Raw genomic sequence first — 25,738 nt, forward strand, 5'->3', positions numbered from 1 at the left:
ATAGCCGACAAGAGCGCTTCCCTTATCTGGACGGCCACTACAGGAAAATCCCAGGATATGGCCTCTCCCAACCCGTCCGTTCAGTCCTGTCACGCAACTTCTTTAAGGAGGGAAGGGGCCCCTGAACACTCCCCCTCAAACACAGACACATACAGTAGACACTCCCCACCCTTCAGCTAGAATTCACACAGTGTTTACACAAACACTAAGACCTGCACAGCCTGATAATCACATGTCTACACCACACTAAGCTGCAGGTCTGACACACAATGCGATCCGTGCATACAATCACTGAGTGCAGCCAGTCCAGGATAGAAACCATCCGATGGACACTTCAAGTCCAAATCTGGATTACCAGCACTTTTTTTTCTTAAATTCAGTGTTAGCGTGAGTAAGCTGGCCTCATTGTGGTTGTCTGTTTGTTTTCATTCTACTTTTCATCCCCAGTGGTGGACTCCGCATCGCGTTCTCCCTCCCCTTCTTTTTCCGCTGCGAACAGCTTGACACTTAATGGCGCTGCAGAGTTGTTCGTGTGCACTTTCAGTTCTCCGTGCGGCTGCAGGAGAAACATGTTTGATGATTGTTGGCCAGAGGTTGACCAGAAGTTGGAAAGGCATTCCTGTAAGTTTGTGGGAGGCAGCGAAGGAAGAAAAACACAGATTCCCACCAACATCAAACATACACACTGCCCTCACAGAGCAGGAGAGGGGTTTTCACATGCCTCCAAAATATTGTTGCACCATGATTTTTTCGATACTGTTTGATTGATATCATTTGATGGTATGTGATGGTGGGAATGGACACTTAAAGGCTCAATCCCAATACATCACTTCAACTTACCACTTTCCACCACTTTCCCTTACCCCTCCATTTTGCGTGTTCATGTCTACAGGTAGGATGTCCGGATTTTTGTTAGGATAAAGGGATAGGGCAAAGTGGCCCTTCAAAAAGACATTTTTTCAGAGGCACACTCCCAGCATCATGAGAAATAATCAAGGAGATGGCTGCACAGTCAACATAATAAACCCACAATCTTTGTTAATAAAGATTTTAAAAATTACAATAATCAACGTAATATTTTAGTTTAATGTTGTTTCAATTTATTTTGGTCCTTTTCTTTATCACAAGCATAACATAAAAAATTCTAGGCCATGTTTACATGAAAACAATCCGCTGAAAACGGAAACGTTTCTCATTTTCTTTTTGAAAAAAGTTCCGCGTTCAGGCGACAACATTTTGCTAACAATCACCGTGCACAAGGATCCGCAAAAATGACCAAAAACGCTATAGTACACATGCCAGGACAGTAGTTGGCGGTGTGACTTCGCAATGAAACAATACAAAATGGCAACCGCACAAACATTTGTCTAGACGGACGACGAGGTGGAGTTGCTTCAGTAAATCTACACTTTTCTGGAAAAGCATTGATAATTTCAACAGGGTGAGCAGCACAAGCAGAGCTCAGGAGTCTGCCATTGTTGTTGTGATGGTCAACTTTCTCGCGCATGCCTAGTAACTGGGACCGTAATGCGCATGTGCGAAAAGTCTCGTTTTTCAGAGGAACTGTATATTGCAGGTTTACATGACAACGGAGACGGTGCTGTTTCCAAAAAACTGCACTCTGGAACCCGTTTTCAAAATGTTGCGTTTTCAGGCACCCAAAACACAGCTGTCGTGTAAACGATCAGCCAAAACACAACTAAAGTTTACTGTTTTCAGTTGAAATCATTATCGTATAAATGGGACCCTAGTCTACTGCTGTGCTAGTAGCTAACTAGCTAGTTAGCTAACGTTATATTGTTTGTGCTGATTAGTGCACAAAAGTACCCTGTAAATCCAGAGTTCTCACTGGAGCACAATTTGAATTTGCTCAGCGAGTCACTCTGGCAATCAGTAATGATGCTCATCACCCATGCCCTTGGAACCGAGCTGCACCAATCACATCGGTGTATCTGATATAGGCGGGCCAGAGGCGAGCTAAACAGATGACGACAGTGCTGCAACAACGAATCAGTCAGTAAACATTGCAAGATGGCTACGGATGAACACCAGTTGTTTGAAACGGCTTTGGCCGCTTGGTGCCGCCCCTCGAGTTGAGCCATTTGCATTACTCATAGCCAGACCCTAAATCTTTCTAGATTTGGGTCTGAATTTCTAGGCTAGTACAAAAGTGCTGCATTCTAATATATTTCCATTTCGCATTCCCATTTTCTGGCATATACCACCTTGAATTTAACTTAAGTCCAAAAATGAAGTTGCTGTCATAGTTAAAGGAATGATTTACAGTTCAGCCTGGGATTTTCAAAGCACATCTGCAACACTACAAAGACGACTTAAGTGCTAATTACCCGCTGAGTAGATCGACAGAAAATTTTCATAATCCAATTATCCTTGTTTCAGGTCATAAGAAACAGCTCGTATAAGACTAGAAAACATGACCACATCACACCAATCCTGGCTTCCCTACCCTGGTTATCTGTTGCTTTTAGAATTGACTTTAATTTTATTGATGACTTACAAAGCCCTGACGGGCCTTGCTCCAAGTTATATAACAGATCTTTTATTGCCCTATGTTCCTTCTCGCACCTTGATATCGTCAGTTGCATCTTTTCTTGTTGTTCCAAGGTCGAGATTAATTCACAAAGGTGATATAGAGCCTTTGCAGTTGAATGACCTGCCTGAGGTGATCAGAGCTGCAAACTCAGTCTCATCTTTTAAGTAACTCCTGAAAACCTACTTGTTTAAAATAGCCTTTAGGGTGATTTTAACTGCTTTATTATAGTGTGTTTTACTCTGTTATGTGTGTTCTGTTTTTACTGCCTTTATCTTGTGTTATTTGCTTTGTCTTTTATTTGGTTTTGTAAAGCACTTTGTAACTGTGTTTTAAAAGGTGCTATATAAATAAAGTTTATTATAATCATTATTTATGATGTGAAAATGACAAATGTTCTTTGATTACATTTCTTTATATAACTTTATTTGTTTTATAGAAAGTCTCTGTTGTGGGACTTAACCCTACAACACACATGAAGGCCTTGACAGTAGTTAGTTTTCCCTTTGACATTTGCTAACTACAACACCAAGAGAGAAGAGTTACAGAAACGTCGTCACATTGGGAAATTTATGGCTCTTGGCGACAACAGCCCCAATTCCATATTTCACAGCGATGATCTCATTCAAAACATCCTGCAGTCGCCCTTAAAGCTTCTTCCAATACTGTCAAACTTTTTTTCAAGCCGAGGTGTAATGTGACACCAAGAGAGGTCACTTTTTTTTAGCATCAAACTGTAGCTTCCTGTTTCAGGAAAAAAAAGAGGCCATTATCGGATTTGTGAAATGCAGAGCATGCTTTTGATGCAAGATCCACTCCAGGCAACCATCCCTGTCACTCAGAGAATGAGGTAGCCTTTAAAGGATTTGACATCTTTTCATCATGGTGTAATTAAGTGAAATCCAAAGAACTTTGAGGAGACGAGGAGGAGTTTCTTTGAGTATTCGGGAAAACAAGTTAAAGCAAAGGAAAACAAGTCAGAGTCTAAAGTAGTGGCGGTGAAGCTTGAAGCACTGAAGAGTAAGAATAAAACAGACATAACTGGCTTCAGTCTTATATTTAAAGCAGTGATCAGACAATGACAAGTAAAAAAGAAACTAAATCTTGAAATGCTTTAAGTTGAACTAAAAACACTACAGTCACTACTTCAAAGTATTTGCATGTGGCACTGAGTTAGGACACAGTGAAACTAAAGAGAGAAAAAGGAAATGCTGTCAGGGGCTGGAAGTCTGCCAGGTTCAGAGAGAGAATAAAGCATGCCAGCAATGCATAGGGGAATATTATCTTGATTTGAAAACATTTAGTTCCAGTAGATCCTGTACAGAGATCTGTGTTCTCACGCAGATGTGCAGGAAAGGGCAGTGCTTGCAACAACTCACAGCCAATGAGCTGGGTCACCCAGTCCACAGGTTCAACCTCCCATTAGTCTTTTGATTAATGTCCCCGTTTACTTCCATGACTTTAGGGGAAGGAAACAGCCTCCTGTTTTTTCTTCACGATCAGACAAGAGTGTCATCTCAGCATGTCAAGGAAAGAAGGAAAGAGCAGCTCTGGATAGAAAACAGAGGTTTGCACAGGCTTATTATGGCTATGGAGCCACTATTGTGCTATTAAAGAAATATGTATTTACATAGCAAATTGTTGTATTTCAAGGTGTTTTTTGGAGTGTTTTTATTTGGAGGGGGACGGGGGATCTATGTGAAAGTACATTATTCCTGTTTTTTTCCTCACACATTAAAATCACTTGTTTTTACAGAGACATCACTGCGTTTCCAGCCAGGATAGTGCCACGAAAAGCAATTGTTTTTTTACTGTGTCAAGACTGCATGTCCAGGCAGGATAGTACCCTTAAAAAGCAGTTGTTTTTTAGCCAAGATAATGTTGCGTTTCAAGCTGGTATAATGCCATGAAATGGTGTTTTTTACTGACACATCACTGCGTTTCCAACTGGGGTAGTCCCACGAAACGCGGTTATTTTTGTGACATGATTGCATTTCCAGCCAGGATAGTGCTATTAAAAAGGCAGCTAGTTTTTACTGATATATTACTGTATTTCCAGCCGGAATAATGCCATGAAAAGCAGTTGTTTTTATAGAGATATCACTGCATTTCCACATGGTATAGTTCCAGAAAATGTTGGGGTTTTTTGTTTTGTTTTGTTTTGTTTTATAAAACCAAGTTATCGCCGTATTTCCAGCCAGAATAATGCTACAAAAAGCATCTGTTTTCTACAGAGACACACTACCTTTCCAGCCAGGAAATGCCATGAAAAGCAGTTGTCTTTTACTGAGACATCACTGCATTCCCAGCTGGTATAGTCCCATGAAATTTTGTTCGTTAGTGAGACATCACTGCATTTCCAGCCGGGATAGCGCCACCAAAAGCGTTTGTTTTTTATCGTGACATCACTGCATTTCGAGGCAGAATATAGCCATTAAAACAGCAGTTGTTTTTTACAGAGATATTGATACTTTTACAGGCTGGATTGTGCCACGAAAGCTTGTTTTTCACTGGGATATCACTGCGTTTCCAGCTGGGATAATGCCACGAAAAGCAGTTGTTTTTTTACTGTATCATGACTGCATTTCCAGGCGGGATAGTGCCATTAAAAAAAGCGATTGGTTTTTACTGAGATAATGCTGCATTTCAAGCTGGTATACTGCTACGAAATGATGTTTTTTACCGATATATTACTGCATTTCCAGCCGGAAAAATAATGCCATGAAAAGCAGTTGTTTTTTACTGAGACATCACTGCATTCCCAGCTGGTATAGTCCCACAAAACTTTGTTTGTTAGTGAGACATCACTGCATTTCCAGCCGGGATAGCGCCACCAAAAGCGGTTGTTTTTTATCGTGACATCACTGCATTTCCAGGCAGAAAAGGGCCATTAAAAAGCAGCTGTTTTTTACTGAGATATTGCTGTGTTTCCAGCTGGGATAGTGCCACGAAAAACAGGTGTTTTTTTAAAGATATCACTGAATTTCCACCGAGCATAGTGCCACAAAATTGTGGGGGGTTTTTTAACCAAGATATCAGTGTTTCCAGCCAGGATAGTGCCACCAAAAGCAGTTGTTTTTTATCATGATATCACTGCGTTTCCAGGCGGGATGGTGCCATTAAAAAAGGCGGTCGGTTTTTACTGAGATAATGCTGCGTTTCAAGCTGGTATAGTGCCACGAAATTATGTTTTTTGCTGAGACATCACTGCGTTTCCAGCCAGGATAGTGCCATTAAAAAAGCAGTTGTTTTTTACTGGGATATCACTGCTTTTCCAGCCGGGATAGTGCCACCAAAAGAGGTTGTTTTTTATCATGACATCACTGCATTTCCAGCTGGTACCGTCCCATAAAATTATGTTTTTTACTGAGACATCACTGCCTTTCTAGAGGGGACAATGCCGTGAAAAGCAGGTGTTTTTTTAACAGGGACCTCACTACGTTCCCACCTTGTATAGTGCCACAAAATAGTATTTTTTACTGAGACATCACTGCATTTCCAGCCAGGATAGTGCCATGAAAAGCTGTTGTTTTTTACTGACATATTGCTGCGTGACCTGCCAGGATAATGCCACAAAAAATGGGTATTTTATGCCAAAATATGATCTTTTATAAATCAAAACCAAGCAGTTTGTGTACCTAAATTTAACCACACGTTAACCACAGCGTTGTTGAAGCATGAGCGTAATAATTCTACTACATAATAATAAACAAATGTAACACTGTTTGCAGAAATTAACAATGCCAACATTCATCCTTGCGATTTAGTTGTGTTTACAGGCCCTTGTGCCAGCCCTGTAGTGCAGGTTTATAAAGGTTTGTGTGCTGCAGCACAGAACCCACAAGCAGGCCTTGATGATCAAAATAAACAGTGATTATATACCATTCAGGACACAATGTCTGTGTTGCTGGTGGTGGTGGTGGTGGTGGTGGTAGTGAAGTCTGGGGGCATCTGTTTTTTTAATCAACACCCGCTCAACTATTTTTGGCTGTCTGGGCTCTTTATATGCTTGACAAGTAATGTCATCGGTTTTGGAGCTGGGCAAAGACAGTAAAAAAAACAAAAAAAAACAAAAGCACAATTCAGGTCGCTGTGTTAGGCGTGCCTCACATATCATATCACAAAAATGATTCTTATCAGTCTCCAGGCGGTCATTAAAGCTCTCAGAGGGAAGGCATCGTGTAAGACAACAACACAAATACCGACTTGGCCTTCTAAATATAGCCAACAGATAATGACAACTTGTATGTTGAAGCTGAGTATAAATGTTTGAAGTCTGGAAATATATGCAAATTATAATCAACACTAAAAGCTTACTCACACTCCTGAGTAAAAACCACTGTTTATGTTTTCAAATTCCTTCTGAACCCTGACAGATTTTAATCAGGGCCCTTGAATAAGTGAAATAATACATCTTCTGTGTCTCTGATCCCCCAACCAAACTTTGAGTGGGACGACAGCTGATTTTGTTTCGGCGCATAAACAAACACGAGCATTTTTGGAAGACTCTAAATGTCACAGAAAGCGTTGGTGGGCGAGCTCGGCTCCGGCCAACAGGGGAAGCAAAAAAAAAGGTTTGGGTATGAAGGGAGATGTAGCGCTGTGGTTTAAAAGCTGGAGGAGTGACTGAGAACAAACCTTCCAGAGAATGGAAATTGAACAAAAATGAAAACATGATTAAATCTGTCTCCCAGCGGTTGCCTGCATTCTCACGACATACTGAAAGGCGAGTCAAGAATCAAGAGCCAACAGGCAACTTCTGTCACCCCAGTGAGATGTCCTCCGCTCACATATTATGATGCTGAGTTGACAGGTGAATTATGCTGAGGTTTTAAGGGCATGTATGTGTAAAACACACGTCTTAAAATAAAAGGAAAAAAATACTCCTAATGAGACCATCAGGATTCAATAACAAACAAGACTGGGCTTCCCCGTACTGATACTCTCCTCTGAGCTGCAAACGTTTGCCAGGACTTAAAACGTTCTTCTTACCTCTTTATTCCTTCTGTTACACTTGTGTCATGTGTACGGGTTTGTGTGTACATGGTTCAGATATCCCAAATACCAAATTGTATCAAATTATAGCACATGATACGGTGTTACCACATCAACTATGATTGCTAACAGGCCCTGGATGTTTTCAATGAACTTGGAAAGCAAATCCACATTTTTCAGCAGCAGCGAGCCACAAGCCTTTCAAAATATCCAGCGCTGCCTCATAAAGTCACGCGATGAGGCGAACAGTCCAGCTCTCTCCAAAAGATCTGCCTTTTTCAAGGCAGCCATAAATAGCCTGTTTCATTATCAGGTCTTTAAATCTCACTCATATCCCCCAAAATTGCTTATGTTTGTTCTTTTCTCTAAAGCCTTTTCTTTTACCTCACAATTTATGGGATCATTATCTTAAATTCTAGGCATGCCCTGACTTGCACATACGTCGTAGGCTGATGTTTTGACTGGGATAACCTCTGAGAGGCAACCTCAGTGATCTCGTTTACACAGATAGCAAAGACTCTGTTAAGAAATCCATCACGTGTATAAAAACGTCATCTGTCTTAATGTTGTGCAAACTTATCTCATCCAACTTGATACGACTGAAACTGTGGCTGAGGTTAAGTTATTGAACTCTACAGAGTTTCCTACACAGAGGAAGTTTAGAGCTTATCGTACTGCACAGCTGTTGCTGTGTGTATCTGGAAATGTGTGTTTACTTTCTCCATTTTCTCACAAGAGCTTATTTTGTGTGAAATGGTACAGCACTGCATGAATCCAGTTTTTTTTAACTTAACATTATGTGGAGGTCTTTAACACACTATTCAAACACTTCTAGAAGTTTGCATATATGTAACATCTCTCTGCCACTGACTCTGTCTTCATTCCTTCACTTTTATTTCTGTTTGGGACATACAAAGTGTTAATGAAGCTATATTGCAGTGATGGCGTCCTGAGCAGAGAATGAAGTCACGCTCCCTCTGTGTGTGTGCTGTAATCTGAGCTTCTTTGTGGGTTATTGTGGTGTGCCGGTTTGGGCGCATGTGCATGTTAGTGCATTTTCTGTATCCCATTGACTAGCTCATAGCTGCAGCTTTGTACAGTGCTCATACTCATACCAGGACGCTGTTGTAGAGGAGGCGTAGTGCCCACCCTCCAGTTCCCCCTGGCTAATACCGTGACCTCTGTCAGGACTGTGACTGTTGTTTAGCACTGTTTGTGGAGTTAGCACCGTTAGCTGCTAGCAGCCAGCTCAGGCACCTCCTCTGTGTGTAAATGATGTGATATTATATCAGTGCTTTTGACAATGGTACAATATTTGCTGAGATCACAAAGTCTGCCACAATATGATTTTGTTTGGTGACACAGATGACGATATGTATGTCATTGTTTTTACTGCGCGCTGATAATGTTCATTATTGATTCAATATATAAATCCAGATTAGGGATGTCAGTTTCAGTTTATTTTGCTTTCGAAAACCCAAAAATTGACATGTAACTAAAAGGTTAATTATTATGAATGAAATGATTCATGCATTGATGATGTATTTCACGCCAAATGAAAATGGCATGAAATACAGGAGGCCTTTTCTTTTAGTCTGGCGCTCCACTGACTCAGTAAGCATTAGCGCAGCATTTGAATAATGGATTAATGAGCACTAAAGTTTTGTGTTGTAAATGTCTTGCCTTTATCTCATTTTCCGTTGGCTTTGCTGACAAACAGACAGCTCGCTTCGTTAACATGTAAAAACATGATGCTCACAGCCCACCCTCTGGTCTCCCCTGGTTAGCTAGCCCCTCTACAGCACACCACCCAGCTCGGGTAGGAGCTAGCTTACGGCGCTGCTCATACAGCACTTATCACTGGTAGCTGGATGGTGGCCACCCTCCTGTCTCCCCAAAGGTTACATCCATAAAAGTAAGTGGCTTAAATTCTTCCCCTTTAACGCTGTTAACTATGTTAGCATCACAAATTATGCTAACGGTGCTAACAGTGTTAACAATGCTAAAGGACGTTTGTGGCTAAAATTGAGCCAGAGCAACCTGGGGGGAGACCAGGGGATAGGCACTTTGTTTCCACTGCAACGCTGTCAGGTCAAGATGGCGTTACTAGCGGTAATCGCCAAATGAGCAGCACCACTAACTAGCTTCCGCCAGACCTGTTTGGTGCGCAGTAACAAACTAATAACCTTTAACCTTTGACATCCCTAATCCAAATTAATGCATCGTTACATGTCCAGACAACTCATATGCTCTGAAACTTTTATCATGTGAATGTTTGTTGCAACATAAAAGAGAAGCACACACTCACTGACTAACACACAGTGAGTTGCACTCATGCTCACAGTGCACTTCCTGTAAAACAATTAAATTCACTATATTAGGAAACGCATGGTCTCACCCACATATCTGTACAGGGCCATCTGTACCAGCTACGACAACAGAAGGCAACATAAGATACAAAGTTTTCCACACCACATGCCACCATTCATCTTCCTGTCTTTCCAGATCTTTTTAGATTAGTTTAATCTTAGCTCTGGTGGTTTGTACATAAAATGCTATTAGTGTTCATTAATCATTCCTGTAGCAGCCCCCATAATTCTCCATGGACAGACAAATGAAGTGTTGAAAAACAAAGAAATCTTTGTGAAACTTAAAACCAGGACCCTCAGTCACTTTTATGCTTATTTACACAACACTAGTATTATCAAATGACCTCTTTGTTTGATGAAATACAGTCAGTAATCTGCGGCGAGGTTACACTGAACAGAGAGTATACATGCAAGATTTGCTTTAGGATTATTATTGTTTCTGTCGTGAGAGCAGCTGCAACAAAACAACAATAATCTTGCAATAAGTCTGATTTATGATCATGCGTCAGGGAAATCAACACCCTGGTTAAAATACACAGAGAGTAACCTGTCTTACAAAGCATGACACTGAAGCTCTTTGACTTTATATTGGAAGTAGACAAACAAAACAGTGAGATACTTGATGCTGCAATCTAATATCCCTCCTGATAATGAACAACACACTTTTTTTGGCTTCTATTGTGCACTTATCAAACCGGCATGCCACATAAGGAGAAAGTTGGCACGGCTAACGCTGTTTATCATTGCAGACATATCACATGTCAGGCCCATGCCAGTGCCAACAGGTAAAGAATGAGACAGTGTGTTTGTCTATAAGAACGCGTTTGATGCCAGTAAAAGCATTCAGGGGCGTTTGGTTTTACTCCACACCCTCCATACAGGAGACAGGGGTTGGGAATGTTAACATGGGAAGACTTTTGTGGGTTAATCCCTGTTACTGTTAGCAGAGAGGCTTCAGTCTGCAGTGCAGCTACAGTTTACTGCTAAACCATAAAATTATGCACAGTTACATTACATAACTAGCAGTTAAGTTGCCTTTCTTTTGGTATTTCTCACACATGGACTCCTTCCTTGTCTTAGTTTCTTCAAGAAGTGAAAATGTGAAATGATCATTATCACTGACTTAATGAAGAACTGTGGTCACCGAAACCAGACACAGTCTTGTCCCATGACCTTTTAACCCAGGTCAGGAGGAGTGTAATGAGGAAGGGTTGGCTAATTGTCTGTTGACCCAGATTTAACCCACATCACTAGCTGCAGTTACATGGATAATATTTCTTCATCTTACCAATGTCATTCCAATGACATATCCCAATTTAACAGTTTACAGGACACTAAATAAAGTCATCAGATTTGATGTGTTTATGGGCCCCAGAGCATCATCAAATCATGAATATAACATTTTTGACTTGTGCAAAATTGATTTGCTTGCTGTCAAGTGTCAAATATGTCGGAAATATAACAGTTAAAGAAGGTTTTTTCCAGCATCATAGAGAAAATTCAATTCATGCAATACATACAGTATAGAGGAAGAAGTGGTTCCACCTGTTAATATAATTTAAACAGGATTTATATTTGTGAGTCAGACCCTACACCATAGCCTTCGCACGTGGCCTTCGCTGTTGTGAGCATTTATACATGTGCGGTGGTGTGTCTGTGTCACTCTGCAGTTACACCTCCAAAACACTTGTTGGCAGCAGGGTCTCTGTGAAGTGCTGTAAATTTAAGTTGATTCAAAACACACATTAATCACACATTAAACAGAGACAATTTCAAACACAAGTACACAAATCAGCTTCACTATAACTCGCAGCATTCACAGACAAACACTTGTCTTTATCTGGACACATTTTCCCCACAAATACAACATGCTAACATTATTAGCACAAGCCTATGGCATTTGACATTGTATAAATTAGCCTAGCAGCTAGCGATCTTTTCCTCCTCTCATATGAAGCCAGGGACAACAGCAACATTTAACAAAGGCAACATTACAAAATTCGACTCCATTAAAACTCACAAGGTTCACTGTCAAAACAACTGTCTTATACTAAACACGTTTTCCAAACAAATATAACATGCTAAAGTTATTAGCACAAGCCTATGGCATTTTACATTGTATACATTAGCCTAGCTATGAGCGTAGATTTCCTCTGCTCATATGAAGCCAGGATAAATCACACACAAGACTTAAAATGCTATTTTTGTGGAGGCTTTATTGTCTTCACAATTTATTGTTTCTTGTGAAATTAAAGTAAATAAAAGCTTTGTTTCCACTGAGGGAAATGGTTTCAGCTTACAAAAATAGGACTTCTGCGTTCCTGCAACGTGTAGTTACATTTCTGGGGAGGTGCTCGTCCAGCTACGGCGTAGGGTATGGCCTAGTCTCTATGTCGACGCAGTAGTTGTTACTTACTTATTTACTTACTATTAGTGTAACCTAGGTTACTTTCTGTAGCTACAAATTACAGATGTCCCCTACGCGAATTTGCGTTTTCTAGGATAGCAAAGGCATGACCCGCCCTACACTCCCTCTAATTGGCTAGTATTGGTTGCCTTCATTGATTTGATTGGTAAGGTTTAGGCAAAACAAGTAAGACTGGGTAAGAATGTCAAGGTAAGTGAGGCAGAGTAGGGGCAGAGCATGCCTTCCCTATCCTAGGAAACACAAATTCAGATCTCCTCAACACCTCACATACATTGTTAGATTCTACAATTTACAGATTTTCCCTAAACCTCTCATATGCAGGCTGATGCTTCTGGTAGTGACAAAAAATTATGTCCAGCAACTCAGCACCACAGCCTGTAACATAACATGAGGCTACTGTTTGAAAATCAAAGCAAACATTAATTGAAGAGCACTCACATATGAATGTAGGACTATCAAAGATCTGATAACTTTTGAAATTATGAATGATTCGTTGTCAAAATCAGCAAAGGGGGTGTATAGAAACAGCTGTTGCAGCTACAGCAACTTTAGGTGCTACATCACCTAATGTTACCCCCACATCCATTCTTTCCACATGTGCAGAAGGAATATATTTAACCCAACCAGAGAGAACCAATCAAGCATTTGCATGGTTATTAGGTGCTAAAATGTTTCAATTGAACACATTACACCACCCCTCTAAGCCTGACTGGGAATGCCCTCCAACTGGGCTCCTCTGATTGAGGTGGTTACATAAGTGAATTTTACTCTGATTGGGCTATTGTTCTGATTGTAATTGGAAAATTAGGGCCCATGTAAACGCACCCGGTGTGTCAGCAATCAGAGGCAACCTTCCCATACACATCAATCATAATGCAACTACAGATATAGTCCATTGATTTACATTTTCACGAGCCCTGTTAGGGGGCCCACAGGACAGAGTAGTAAAACCAAAGCAGCAGAGGCCTTTTTAATGCTTGGTGTGGGTCAGGCTTCAAAAACACTGGGTCCTACATTTCCCAAACTGTTACCATCAATAGCTTCTATTCACTGCCAGGAAAACGCCAACAGCTTTGTTACTCCATGTTCCCAGTTAGTAACTAAAATGTTCTGTTGAAGCTGAGATCATTTTATTAGACTTGACAAACTCCAGAGCCACAGAAGGCATCCTACTGCAGGCTGTGCAGCGCTCCTTATGACTGGTAAACCGACCTTCATGTGTAACACTGGCGAGGCGGTAATGTGAATAAAGTGCAGCCCATATTCTGATGTGATTATGCAGCAAGCACGATGTGCAGAACTCAAATGTGAGAGTCATGAGAGGGCCTGTGAACACACTGAACCAGCCATGACTCTTCATCAGTTTTCACACGGTGAACGTAAACATACCAAAGATGCTCTGTTAATGACATCCTTCAAACTTGTCTCATCCATTGTTTTCACATCTTTTAAACGCTCTTAAGACTACAACAAACTTCCTGTTCTTCCAGCTAACAGCTATTTACTGAGCGGTGTGTCTTTCTGTCAGAAAACAATGAATACTCTGAAGTGGAGGCCCAATAACCCACAGACTGGCAGGCTCCAAGCACTGAGAAGTACCAGCGGATGATCCTGTAAACAACTCCTTTCACCCAGATGAACCTGTCTGATTATTAGCCAGAACTAGATTATATTGTGTGTCTACACAACCAATGATTAACAGGCTGTTTAATCAATAACTAAGGTCAAAGATTATAACTTAGTAACTGCTAAGGCAGCAGAATGAACGACACAGATCTACAGTGACAAAGCAGCAGTATTTACAGGGTGATGGGTTGCACATGGGCTGTGTGATGTGACATGTGATTTTGATCCTGCCCTCTGCTGCTACAGGGCACAAACCGTCTTTTCAGTGTGCCTGATTACTGCTGTTGTCAAATGAGCTGAGGGAGAGGGGTGAGGAGTAAGACAGTGTCAGGGGAACGAGCAAAGGCGTAAACACTGAGAGATTGCAGGGACATATCTGCATGTACGAGGCTGCAAAACAACAAAAATAAAAACGAAAGATGATCAAATTTTCCATGAATATGACTAAGGTTCAGTGTTCTACAAAGAACCACTGGATATTTCAAATGTGCATTTGTAGACTTTCCCACAGTTTTAAAGTTTATTTGTGGTCAAAACGCCAGACTCGGTCAGCTGGAGAGCAGCAATGCGTTCACAACCAAAACTGATAAGACAAAACAGCTGCTCTTAAAGGACTCTTAAATCAGCACACAATTTCATCTTTTCATGAGGAAAACAAAGACACATTTTTAGGGAGGGAACTTTCAAAAGGTTGCCGGCAACCCAATCACTACAAAAAATGTTGGCATTATAGGATTCTGCAAACCATGGATATGTTACAATTAGGGCTGGGCGATAAAGTGATCTCGAAACGGGATCGCAATAAAATGTATGTCGATGATGATGATAAACTGTAGTCATTTTTAGACCCAGATAGATCCAAACAGCGTGTCAGGCAGCAGACGTTAACAGACAGCTGTCAGTCAATCTGCAGTGTTGGGGATGTGCATCATTGTATACGCCCATTTTTCACTGCAAAGTTTGTGCCGAGGTGAGGAGAAATAGAAAGTAGCGTAGCGATAACGAGAAGAGGGGAAAAGGAGTGGAAGTGAGGAAGCTGAAGAAGAGCTTGCATTATCCTAAAAAACGGACGAAATTGTGGATGTAAAAGGTTTCACAACGTCAATAATTTGGAAGTGGTTCGGCTACTTGAAAGGTGACAACGCACCGACACAGACAGTCCGCAAAATATGTCGTTGATTGGTCCCAACCACCGCGACTACACTAAGAGCATGAAAACCCAGGCCCAAATTGCAGTAAGTCCAACAACAGGTGTTGCTTGCACATCTGGCGCAAGCAGGGTGGCACCAAAACAGCCATCAATAGCAATCAGAAAGGAGCAGAGATATAACAGATGCAGTGTCATACTTTCTAGCCCATGAGCACCGTGGAGAAAGACAGGTTCAAGAAATTAAAGTGCTAGACTGCAGGTACGAGCTCTTAGGAAGGAAATATTTTTCTCAAACAGTGGTCTGCAGCTTTGCATTTGTCTCACCTAGATGTCACGCCATCCACCATCCCCCCAACTGCCCAATGACAAAGTCAGCTCATGTACTACATTCCTTTAGAAACACTGATATGCTACATATGAAATGTGCAAATATAATGTATTTGTGGTTTGCAGAAATGTACAACGCCAACATTTTCTTCAGTTGACTGAGCTGCTGCCTGATAGTGGATCTTAGTTCATCCAGTGCTGCAGAGAGAAACAGTTTCACTTCTGTTTCCTGTGGTTGTTTGTGTCAGCAACTGTCATTTGGTGCAGGGGAATTTTTCAGTTGACCTTTGACTAGAGTTTTGTAGGTGAAAATCAGGACAACCGGAAAAGAATGGGAGCTAAATGAGGTGGAACAGGATCTTAAGCCACATGCATAACACACACACACAGACACACACACACACACACACACACACACACACACACACACACACACACATTGTACTCTTTTACATTGGCATCATTTGAATTGCTCGGGGTACAGACTGAAATTTCAACCAGAATTTCAACTTCAGATATTACATTCAGGCTCCCACTTTAATTTTCACTCCCTTGCCAGTACTTGTCTGGCGGGGTGTGCGGTACACACATTCTCCTGCATGCTCCTTGTTTATGAACATGAGTTCATGTGTGAGCAATGGCATGAGCGTGGTTTTAGTGTTTAAGCATCAATACAATATCTGGCACAAGGTGTTTGATAGGAGCTTGACATGACTCCACTGATACTCCACATGCTCTGTCTGTCCGTATATAAATACAGTGGAGTAAAACCATGAAGAACCTGCCTTGCACGGACAACTAGAAAACCATTAATTTGAATGCGTGACAAATTCTGTAGCTGAAAGGGTACTGTACCTTTAAGGGCTGTAACAGTTCTTGTAAATGTACCAAACATCATGTTCAGGTGCACACAGCCACACACAGAATACAAGTGCAAGATGAGTTCCACCTGAAAATTTTAAGCCATACACCGTTAGCAACATGTGCTAAGGTTACCATGACAAGCTGATCAGCATGAGTCTATTGCGAGTGAATTAAATGGCAGAACTGGAAGGGCCTTAGCAACTTGAGCAGCTTGTACCAAAGAGAAATGACCTGTCTGTCCATGAAGATGACACCGAACAGAGAGAAACTGAATGTAAACACTGCAGAAAAAAACGTTTCAGCGACCAAAGGTAAAACCACAAATCTGTTTCAGCACTTTGAGCACAATCGCGCTACCAAATATGAACAGTGCACGGCTCAAAAAAAGAAAGAGACTGACAAGTGCCTCCAGAGAGCCGCTCTCGATAACACAAGCACTTACAAGGGCTACACAATATGAAAAAGATTCAAGAAAACAGTTCATCTGTGAGGGTTGTGTCCAACTTTGACAATTGCACTACTGTCTATTCAGGACAAATGAAAAGAAATGTATCCTTGTGCATTTTTGTTTCTGCTGTACTGAACTCACACTGAACCGTGACTCGCCAACAAGGGTACGAACCAAATCATGACCTCTGTGTACCCTCACACCCTTTGTACCTTCTCTCTTCATAAAATACATGCTGCACTTGGAGCAATGTAGAAATCTAAATTACATCTGAGTTATGATCTCTCGTATCTACCAGCTGCATGTCTCTGAGACATCCAGGACACATCCTAAAAAAATATCTACCAATAAAAAAACAGATATACCACTGTAATTAAAGCAGGTAAACAAAACGGGAGAAAGTTTATCACATCATAAATGTCAAGTTGTAAAAGCAGGTGAGCAAAGCTTTTGGAAACTACTATTTAAATTGATTGCACGATGGCGCAATAGCAACTCTTCGGCCTATCTCGCCTGCATAGCAAAGAAAAAGTAGGCAAAAGGGTGTGAGAACAAGCAGCGCTGGAATGTCACAACTCCTCTGACTGCATGAAACACTTCCATTCATACTGGATGTTCACACTGCAAACCACTGTGCTAATTACAGTCTGCAGCTACAAATGTTTTGATGTTTTGGGCTGTTTTAGGTTTTGCTTTCATGTCGTTCATCATGTCACTGGTGTAACACTGGGAGCTGTGTACAAACTAGCTGTGTAATAACAGCTTGCACAGAAAACAATATAGAAGGACGGCTGCTGTAATGTACTAGCACTCTCTACAGAAATGAGTTAAAGCTGTGGTAGGCCGTTTAATTTGGGCGTCATTGTACAAAAATGCCACAATAAACATTGAGCTTACTGTAATTCAAGAGGTCTGAGAGAAAACTAGACTTCTGCACCTCCTCTTGGCTGTTTTCATGCTTTTGAAAATCTAGCCCGGGAGACAGGAGACTTAAGTCAATCACAGGTCATTTCAAAGAGAGGGCGTTTCTATTAGCTGTTCTACAAATGCAGATCCATTCCAGCGTTGGCATCAACTGCCTCCAAGGCACAGCAAACAAAAAAGGAAGATGGACTTATCAAAAACTGGGTCGAAAAGAGAGTTGAAAGTGTTTTAGAGATGGAGAAAAAATGTTGCTAACAGTTTAGCTTTCTGCTAACTAGAAATAAAGGCTCATGGCTGCAGCTTCATGTTCACATTTATGTAGCTAACATTAGCTAGAGCCTCGAATCACAGTATGTCCTCCACCGCACTCCCTGCCGCATAAGACCACTTTGCTGTTTAAAGAGCCGCAATCAGCAGCTGCAGCAACCTGAATCATGCCAGGGCAAATCCCAGCTGCCTAACTCCTTACTGCAGGATTAGCAATCTATCTGTTGCTGCTGCTGCACTGGCCGAATTCGAGCCGCTACAGCCACCAACCAAATGTCCGTCTCCCAAGCTGCTGCCCACTCTGCTCCCTGAGAAGCAGTCCACAGTGGCGGGGAGTGAGGCGGAGGGACCGTGGGGTGGCTAGCTAACTGATTCAGGTCTCATTTGTGGTCTGATAAACAGGAGGAGAGCAGGGCAAGGAGAGGCTATGAGAATGTGCTGTGTGCAACTCAATGAAGTAAGATTAAATAAATCAATGAATGGGAAACACTGGGTTACTGTTTGAAGTGTGTGCACATGCTCATGGTTGTCTGGTGGGAGGGGCTTAGGACAGAACAGGGAGAGCTGCTGCCTTTTCCAGATTTCTGCTTACCCCAGCATTGATGAAAAAGGAAAATTATATAAAGATGTCTAATCCTGATAATATCATGATGCTGGAATACATTCTGTGCACATTTAGGCAACTACTCCACTGGCGAGCAAGCTCATCACTAATCCATCCAAGCTTCAGCAGGGTTTCTATTGGCGAGGAGATTCAGTGCAACAGGTCCAACTACAAGATCACACAGGCAAAACAATGTACGGAAAATGTACTACAAAGCAACAGAGACAAGACACATAAATTCTAACAACATCAGCGAAGCCCGAGGCAACGAGGCGACTTACTCAGCAGCCCGTCTGCCAACACCTCGGCTAAAATGTCTGTTTAACTCAAAGAAAACTATCATCTGCGGGTGGTGGAGATGTTATATGTGTGACTCACATATAATTGACTCACACATGACTCATCATGTTTTCAAAGCCAGGGTGCCTTTGAGTTTAATCAACTTAAAGTGTGGACTCCAATCTAAAAAAAATCTTTTTTTTCACAGTGACTATTGTAGGTAACAGAGAGGGTGGAGTAAGGTTACAAGTACTGAGGATGTGTTGTTTCCTAAAACCAGATTCCTGCATACTTCTCATTCCAGCCCTGGCTGTCACTGTTACAGTGCATTTGCCTATGTTGCTCTCAAATCAGTTCCAGTTTCAGCAACTGTAAGCGTCGGCTGCTACGTGACCCAGGCTGATTCTTACCTTTGAAGTAGCTCTTGACCCTCAGGTAACCCACGCTGAGGCGAAGGACCGACAGTTTGTCCAGACGAGAGCGAACCTCCGCGGGAAAGGGCAGGAGGTCTGTCAGCCTGTCCAGCTCCCCGTTCAGCCGATCCCGGTGGCGCTTTGAAGGGTTTGATTTAACAACTTCATTGCCATCACTGGCCTTCTTTCTGCGGAGGAACAAGAAAAACATATAGGTGGTTATTAAAGTGTTAAATATGATGATAAAGAAAGCCTGTGATTAAGAGCTGATTCAGTTCAGGCCTGGCAAACCAGCCCTGCCAGAGCATGCCATCTGTTGCGGGGCGCATTGTGACACATGCCAATTAAACATGAGCCATAGTATCTTTGAGAATGCTGCAACAGTTTCAGACCTACTGAGAGAATAAAGACACAGCCGTGATGTGACTAATAAACACTGCAGGTCAGAGGAGTCAGCTGAACGTCAGCTTCCATGATGAGTGTTTGATACAGGAATGCTGTCCAAGGCCCCGTAACAGCTGTCGTTATTAAATACCTGCACAATAATCATTAGTTTATTCTAATTATGGAACAAGATTGTGAGATGGGTTGTAACACGTTATAAGTTTAAACTGTTCTCAACTACTATTTACTCCACTCCAGTATATTGTTGAGCCAGGAATCCACTTTTTACTTTAATAACTGTCATCGTAACAAACTTTGCACTGCAAAGATGAACATATTTCCACAGATACCATTTGATATAAACTATAAATGGTCATCAAAAGAGAACAAAGGGAAGAAGAGAAGCCTGGATAATTCACTGCAAACCTCCAGGTGTTCATATGATGTCAAATGACATCACAACGTACCACCTGATAAAGCTAATAACTCATCAGAATTACACATACCACCAAAGCGACTGTCAACAGACTCTTATTTCACTGTTTGCACAATAAATGGAAACGTACAGATAAATGTACATGACACAAAGCAGCAAGCTAACGTGCAGGAATGTTTAAATGCTCCTTGGCAACAGTCCAGTCCCAGTCCAGCTGCAGAGCCGGTTGTGTTGGCAGAGCCACAGAAATGATTAAATAAACAATCTGCTGTCGCTTATTTCTGTTCACTAATAATTGGCACCTGTAAAACTGTAGTATAAAAAGCAATATCACACTCAAAGGCTGTGATTATCTTCAGCACTCCCTCTCATGTAATATTGCTTAATTGTAATAATTGTAATACTTAATTTAACTATTTTAATTACTTTATCAAAGTGGTGTCACCTCATAACCCCTTTGAAATTATTAACATTTTGATTAGTAACTGTAATTTAATTACATATATTTTCTTAGTAACTGTAACAGAATACAGTTACATTTATTTTGTAATTTATTTTCACAACTCTGTTACATGTAAAGGGGGGTTTATACTTGTGGAGCAAACCCTACGCCGTTGTGAGCATGTATACTTGTGTGCAAGTGTGTCTGTGTCACTCTACAGTTACGCCTCCAAAACACTAGTCCGCGGCAGAGGTTTCTGTGAAGTGCTGTAAAGTTTAGTTGATTCAAAACACACATTAAACACACATTAAACAAGGCTTAGCAGCGACAGTTACAAACACAAGTACACAAATCAGCTTCACTATAACTCACAGCATTCACAGACAAACATTTGTCTTTATCTGGACACATTTTCCCCACAAATACAACATGCTAACATTATTAGCACAAGCCTATGGCATTTTACATTGTATAAATTAGCCTAGCAGCTAGCGATCTTTTCCTCCTCTCATATAAAACCAGGGACAACAGCAACATTTAACAAAGGTAACGTTACAAAATTCGGCTCCATTACAACTCACAAGGTTCACCGACAAAACAACTGTCTTATAATAAACATGTTTTCCAAACAAATATAACATGCTAACGTTATTAGCACAAGCTTATGGCATTTTACATTGTATAAATTAGCTTAGCAACAAGTAGCGATTTCCTCTGCTCATATGAAGCCAGGATAAATCACACACAAGACTTAAAATGCTATTTTTGTGGAGGCTTACTGTCTTCAAAATTTATTGTTTCTTATCTGTGAAATTAAAGTAAATAAAACTGAGGGAAATGGTTTCAGCTTACAGAAACAGACAGGAGGTCTGGGTCACTGTACCTGTACTAGAGTACAGAATTCAGCACTTAAACTCTACCCATCACTGCAAGATCCTTATATAGCTTGGAACTATACAACAATGTCATGTTTCATCTTTTCAGGTTAGTTTGGCTCTCTATAATGAAAAGGTAGAAACTGCACTATGTTTCACTGACATGCGCAGAACCTTAGCAGATGATGCTGAACTGTGCTGCATGAAGCAAACTGACGTGGTCTTTCCCTTCAGGACGGCTGCTATAATGTACTAGCACTCTCTACACTCCCTGAACTGAAGCTATGTTTTTTTGTGTACAAGGGCCTATAAATGCTCCACAAAATTAGAAGTACAGCACTCTGACTCAGAGCCCTAGTCTTAGTCTTTGCAGTGGTGAACAGGACATCAAGTTGACATTGAGCAACAGGAAACTGCACCCAATTTTGAACAGCAAAAAGATCCCATCCGCTGTCTATCTGTTCAAACACGAAAACAATACAGAGTGGGTTTTTCTCGAGGACGCAATCTTCAGCCGAGTATAAACAGCACAGACACCAGCATGCAAAATATACAAAGTCACCACAAGTCATTTCATCAACTACTTGTGTAGTTTGTCAAAATGGAAACCTCTCTCTTTTTTTTTTACCACGACAGCAGCTTTATTTGCTCCGCTTGACTTTCACTTTAAGGGCGACAAAATTTGAGACCACCCATGCTTGCTGGAGATACATGTCATTACTCACAAATCAGACACACATGCTATAATGGGAGCGAAACCAAGTGCGAGTGAAAGGGCGCAACGGGGACGACACACAACACCACTGTTGTCATTCCTGCACTACACACCTGCTGAGGAAAAATACTTACAGCTTATATATGGAGGCTCAATCCTGCCAGGAAGAAAGGTAACGATAAAGGAAAGATAGGAGTGTAATAACAGTTATAATGCAGTAAACCAAAACTATGATAGTATAAAGATACTGTTCAGTCTAGTGAATGTCAAAATGCCTAGATCCCCAAATCAAAACTCAACATCTCTGCAAAAGCGCCAGCTGTCTGCAGCTTTGTTATCGCCTCCTCACCTCTGCCAGACCAGCTTCTTTTGTGTACAGCCGTGCAGTGGCATTGCGCAGGAGGAGTGTGGAGTCTAACGAGGTAACAAGGTTATTTACCTAATGAGATGAATGTGATGCTAATAAGCGTGAGCCAATCTGTTGTTTAGTTTAACCACGTCTAATCACTAAATCCTGACAAGTGCCAAACCCTCTGCCAAAAACATGTCTTTAATCTACGTCCTGACAAAAGCGCCTCTCATTTACTAGGCCACCATGCACATCAGGAGCATGAGGCTGATAGTAAATTCTAGTCACAGTTTTTTTATTATTAAAGAGACTACAGCTGTTTAAACTGACGGAGATCCAGCTGACCGCAGCAGGCTGACTATACAACAGTGATATTCAACTTGAGGCCCGTGGCCCACCAACCCTTTTGTAATTCACGATGAAAATAAACTGATACAAACTGAGATTTTTAGTTTTATAAATGCAAAAAACATGCCAGAGTGCACATACAAAATAGAGCCTGGTTATAAAAAAAGAGCCGGGAACCCTGATAAACGTGGCCACTGCCAAATGTGGGGATAACGTTACAGGACTGTAAACATATAGCCTGCAACTGAGCAGAATATTTTTACATCTACCTTTGTGAATCCAGGGTTTATTTCGACTAATGCTGCACACAAATACCGGCATACACTGTATACCCTGGTGAAATTTCAGGTATACACTCAATCATTGCATCCCTCAGACAGCAGCAAGCAATGACAATCAAGACCTAGCAAGAATAAATCCTAATCATTTGATTTGATGTGGTTACACTAAGACCTTTGCTAGGGCTTACCAATATGGACTAAAATTCATATCTCAGTATTTTCAAGCTAATATATATCTCGGTATCTGACAAAATGGGCTACATGTTCAGCTGCAAGTCAAAGCCACATTTGAGATGTTACGAGCACTTTTATAAAAACAGGCTGTGATCAAAATAAAATGCAAGGACAGGGATTTTATACCCTGTTTGAAAATATACAGCTGCACAACATGTAAATGAAAAATTATACAAAATAAATAGCAGGGCTGTATGTTAACTTTTTGCATACAGCACCAGAGCTACAGAGGTTTAAAGGTTCGCAGCACAGGACACAAAACTATAACATGAGTATAAAAGTATCAAGTAGGCTTAAATCCATGTTGTCTGAAAACAATTAAAAAGTTGTTTTCCATGGCCTTTCAAATGAACCTCGTGCTGGAAAATGATTAATCTTATTAATGCACAGAGCATCAACAGAGAGGCCGAGGGAGGGAAGAAGCGAGACACATTTTGTCCTCATTATATACGTCTTGTATATGACATGTTTGTTAAACACATCTGTCGCCTGCATCTAGGCGCTGTTTCTGTTTCACAAAACGGACTACAACTACCAAGAAGTACGGTGATGCGCTACAGTCTGCCTCACACACAAACCACAATTGCACGTGTGCTACTGCGGTAATTTCATCTCACAGACTGATTTGGCATAGCACGTGCAACATATACCACTGGCACATTGTAGACTAATGAACAGACAGATTAAACAGAGGAGCAGCTCTGTGTCTCTCTGAGTGCTGCTGGAGAGCTTGAAATACATCGATATATTGTACACAGTCGTTATATGGCCCAGCCCTAATCCTGGCACTGTAAAATTATTATTGGTGGTATTAATTTATACACACAGTGAACCGCTGGGTGTCAGCTAAGAATGCTCTGATTGAGAAACAGCTGATTTTCAATACAAATGACTCACTGGTTGGAAAAAACATCGAGTAAGAGGTAAGGCAAGTACATAAACAACCCTGAAATTGTGTTTTCATTGCCTGATCCGTCATGGTTGCGGTTCTTTAACTGTTGTTCAGGGTACGACTTCAGCTGCTGTCACTCAGGCAATTTGGAACAAAGATAAATTAAAGGAAAAAACCAACACAAGCCTCCAGATTTGCTTCAATGCTCCCAGCCAAGTCCACAGAACTCTATTCACAGTTCCTCCACAAAGTATTCCCTTTATACAACCTTTATTTAATCAGGTAATCTCATTGAGATCAAGATCTCTTTTGCACGAAAGACCAGAGTACAGCAGATAGAGAGAAAAACAAACATGGCCAGACATAACAAAAGAACATACAGCATTAGAGACAATCACAGACTTCAAAATCTTCCATCCTTATTAAAGTTTTACGGAGTCTGTCGTCAGTCTGTACCCACTTTGAGACTTCATTCAAAATTTTGCCAGGAAAAAAAAACTACGTGATGCCTCTTGTGACTAACAGACATGTTTAGAAACCCTGGTTATGCAGCAGTTGCCTCCATAATCAGGCTGCTGGGGGTGGCAACCTGGGAGCTGGGTGGTTTGTTGGTGGATTAACAGAGTGGAGGATGAAGTTGTTGAAGGGTAAAGCTTCAAACAACAGAGTTTTTGAGTCGATGCCAGGGGTTGGCAATAGGGTTGGGCAATATGAACAAAAATTCATATCTCACAGGGCTCGTCAGTGCGAGCGTTTCACTTGCATTTGCGACTAAAAATAGGTGTGTGCCAACTGTAAAAAATATTTAGGGGCACAGGTGCACATAAAAAAAAATCAGCCGAAGCAGCCTATGTTTTTGTCAATAAAAAAATATGATAATCTAACCGCAAATGTTGGAGGAACTCCAGCCGCCTTCCCTCTTCCCTCTTCCCCGCGTGACACAGTTATGGGCGGTTTTCCAAGCAATTGTCGGCACAAAGAATATAAGTCCCACTGTCGGCAGTGTGGAAATAAGTCAAAGTGTGGAGGAAGCGGCGGACCTACGGTGAAGCCTGCTCCGTTCTCCCCGCAGTTAGAGACCGTTCGCCACGGTACAGCTGCTGGGCAGGGTGGAAATAAAGCCCTTTTCACACAGAGCGCGCAAAGAGCAGACCTCCGCCGACGAACCCATTCATTGTGTATGTGCTACCGCGGCGCAAGAGTGCACCGCTCTGCCGCCGAGCTGAGTGGCGCGCGAGAGGGCATATGCCGCGGCCGCCGCCAGCCTGCACTCGAATTGAAAATTTTTTAATTTCACTGCTATGCGCTGTGACGACACCTCGGCGCATCCAATGGGCTAGCAGAGAAGAGCCTGAGGTAGACACGGATGTGGTCACCATGGAGCTGTAGCTCCTGAACGAGCCTGTATTCCCCAAAATCCTGTCTTGTGCGCTTTGCTCTCCGCTTGCTCTGCACCCTACCCTGCAGTGGGCGCCGCAAAAATCGCACTCTGTGTGAAAGAGGCTTTAGTCAAAGTGTGGCAGAGACGAGGGACTGG

The 25,738-nt window shown here is 41.6% G+C and overlaps 1 protein-coding gene across 1 annotated transcript in view; it reads right to left on the reverse strand.

Moving 5' to 3' along the window:
- LOC117251145 (aryl hydrocarbon receptor-like) overlaps nucleotides 1–25,738 on the reverse strand; it is a 52,722-nt gene that overhangs the window by 17,256 nt on the left and 9,728 nt on the right. Inside the window, exon 2 of the mRNA XM_033617144.2 lies at nucleotides 19,243–19,433. Within this exon, the coding sequence (XP_033473035.2) occupies nucleotides 19,243–19,433 (191 nt within the window). The remainder of the gene's footprint in view (nucleotides 1–19,242; nucleotides 19,434–25,738) is intronic.

The sequence above is a fragment of the Epinephelus lanceolatus genome, chromosome 14 (assembly GCF_041903045.1).
Source record: "Epinephelus lanceolatus isolate andai-2023 chromosome 14, ASM4190304v1, whole genome shotgun sequence".
NCBI classification, from domain to species: domain Eukaryota; kingdom Metazoa; phylum Chordata; class Actinopteri; order Perciformes; family Serranidae; genus Epinephelus; species Epinephelus lanceolatus.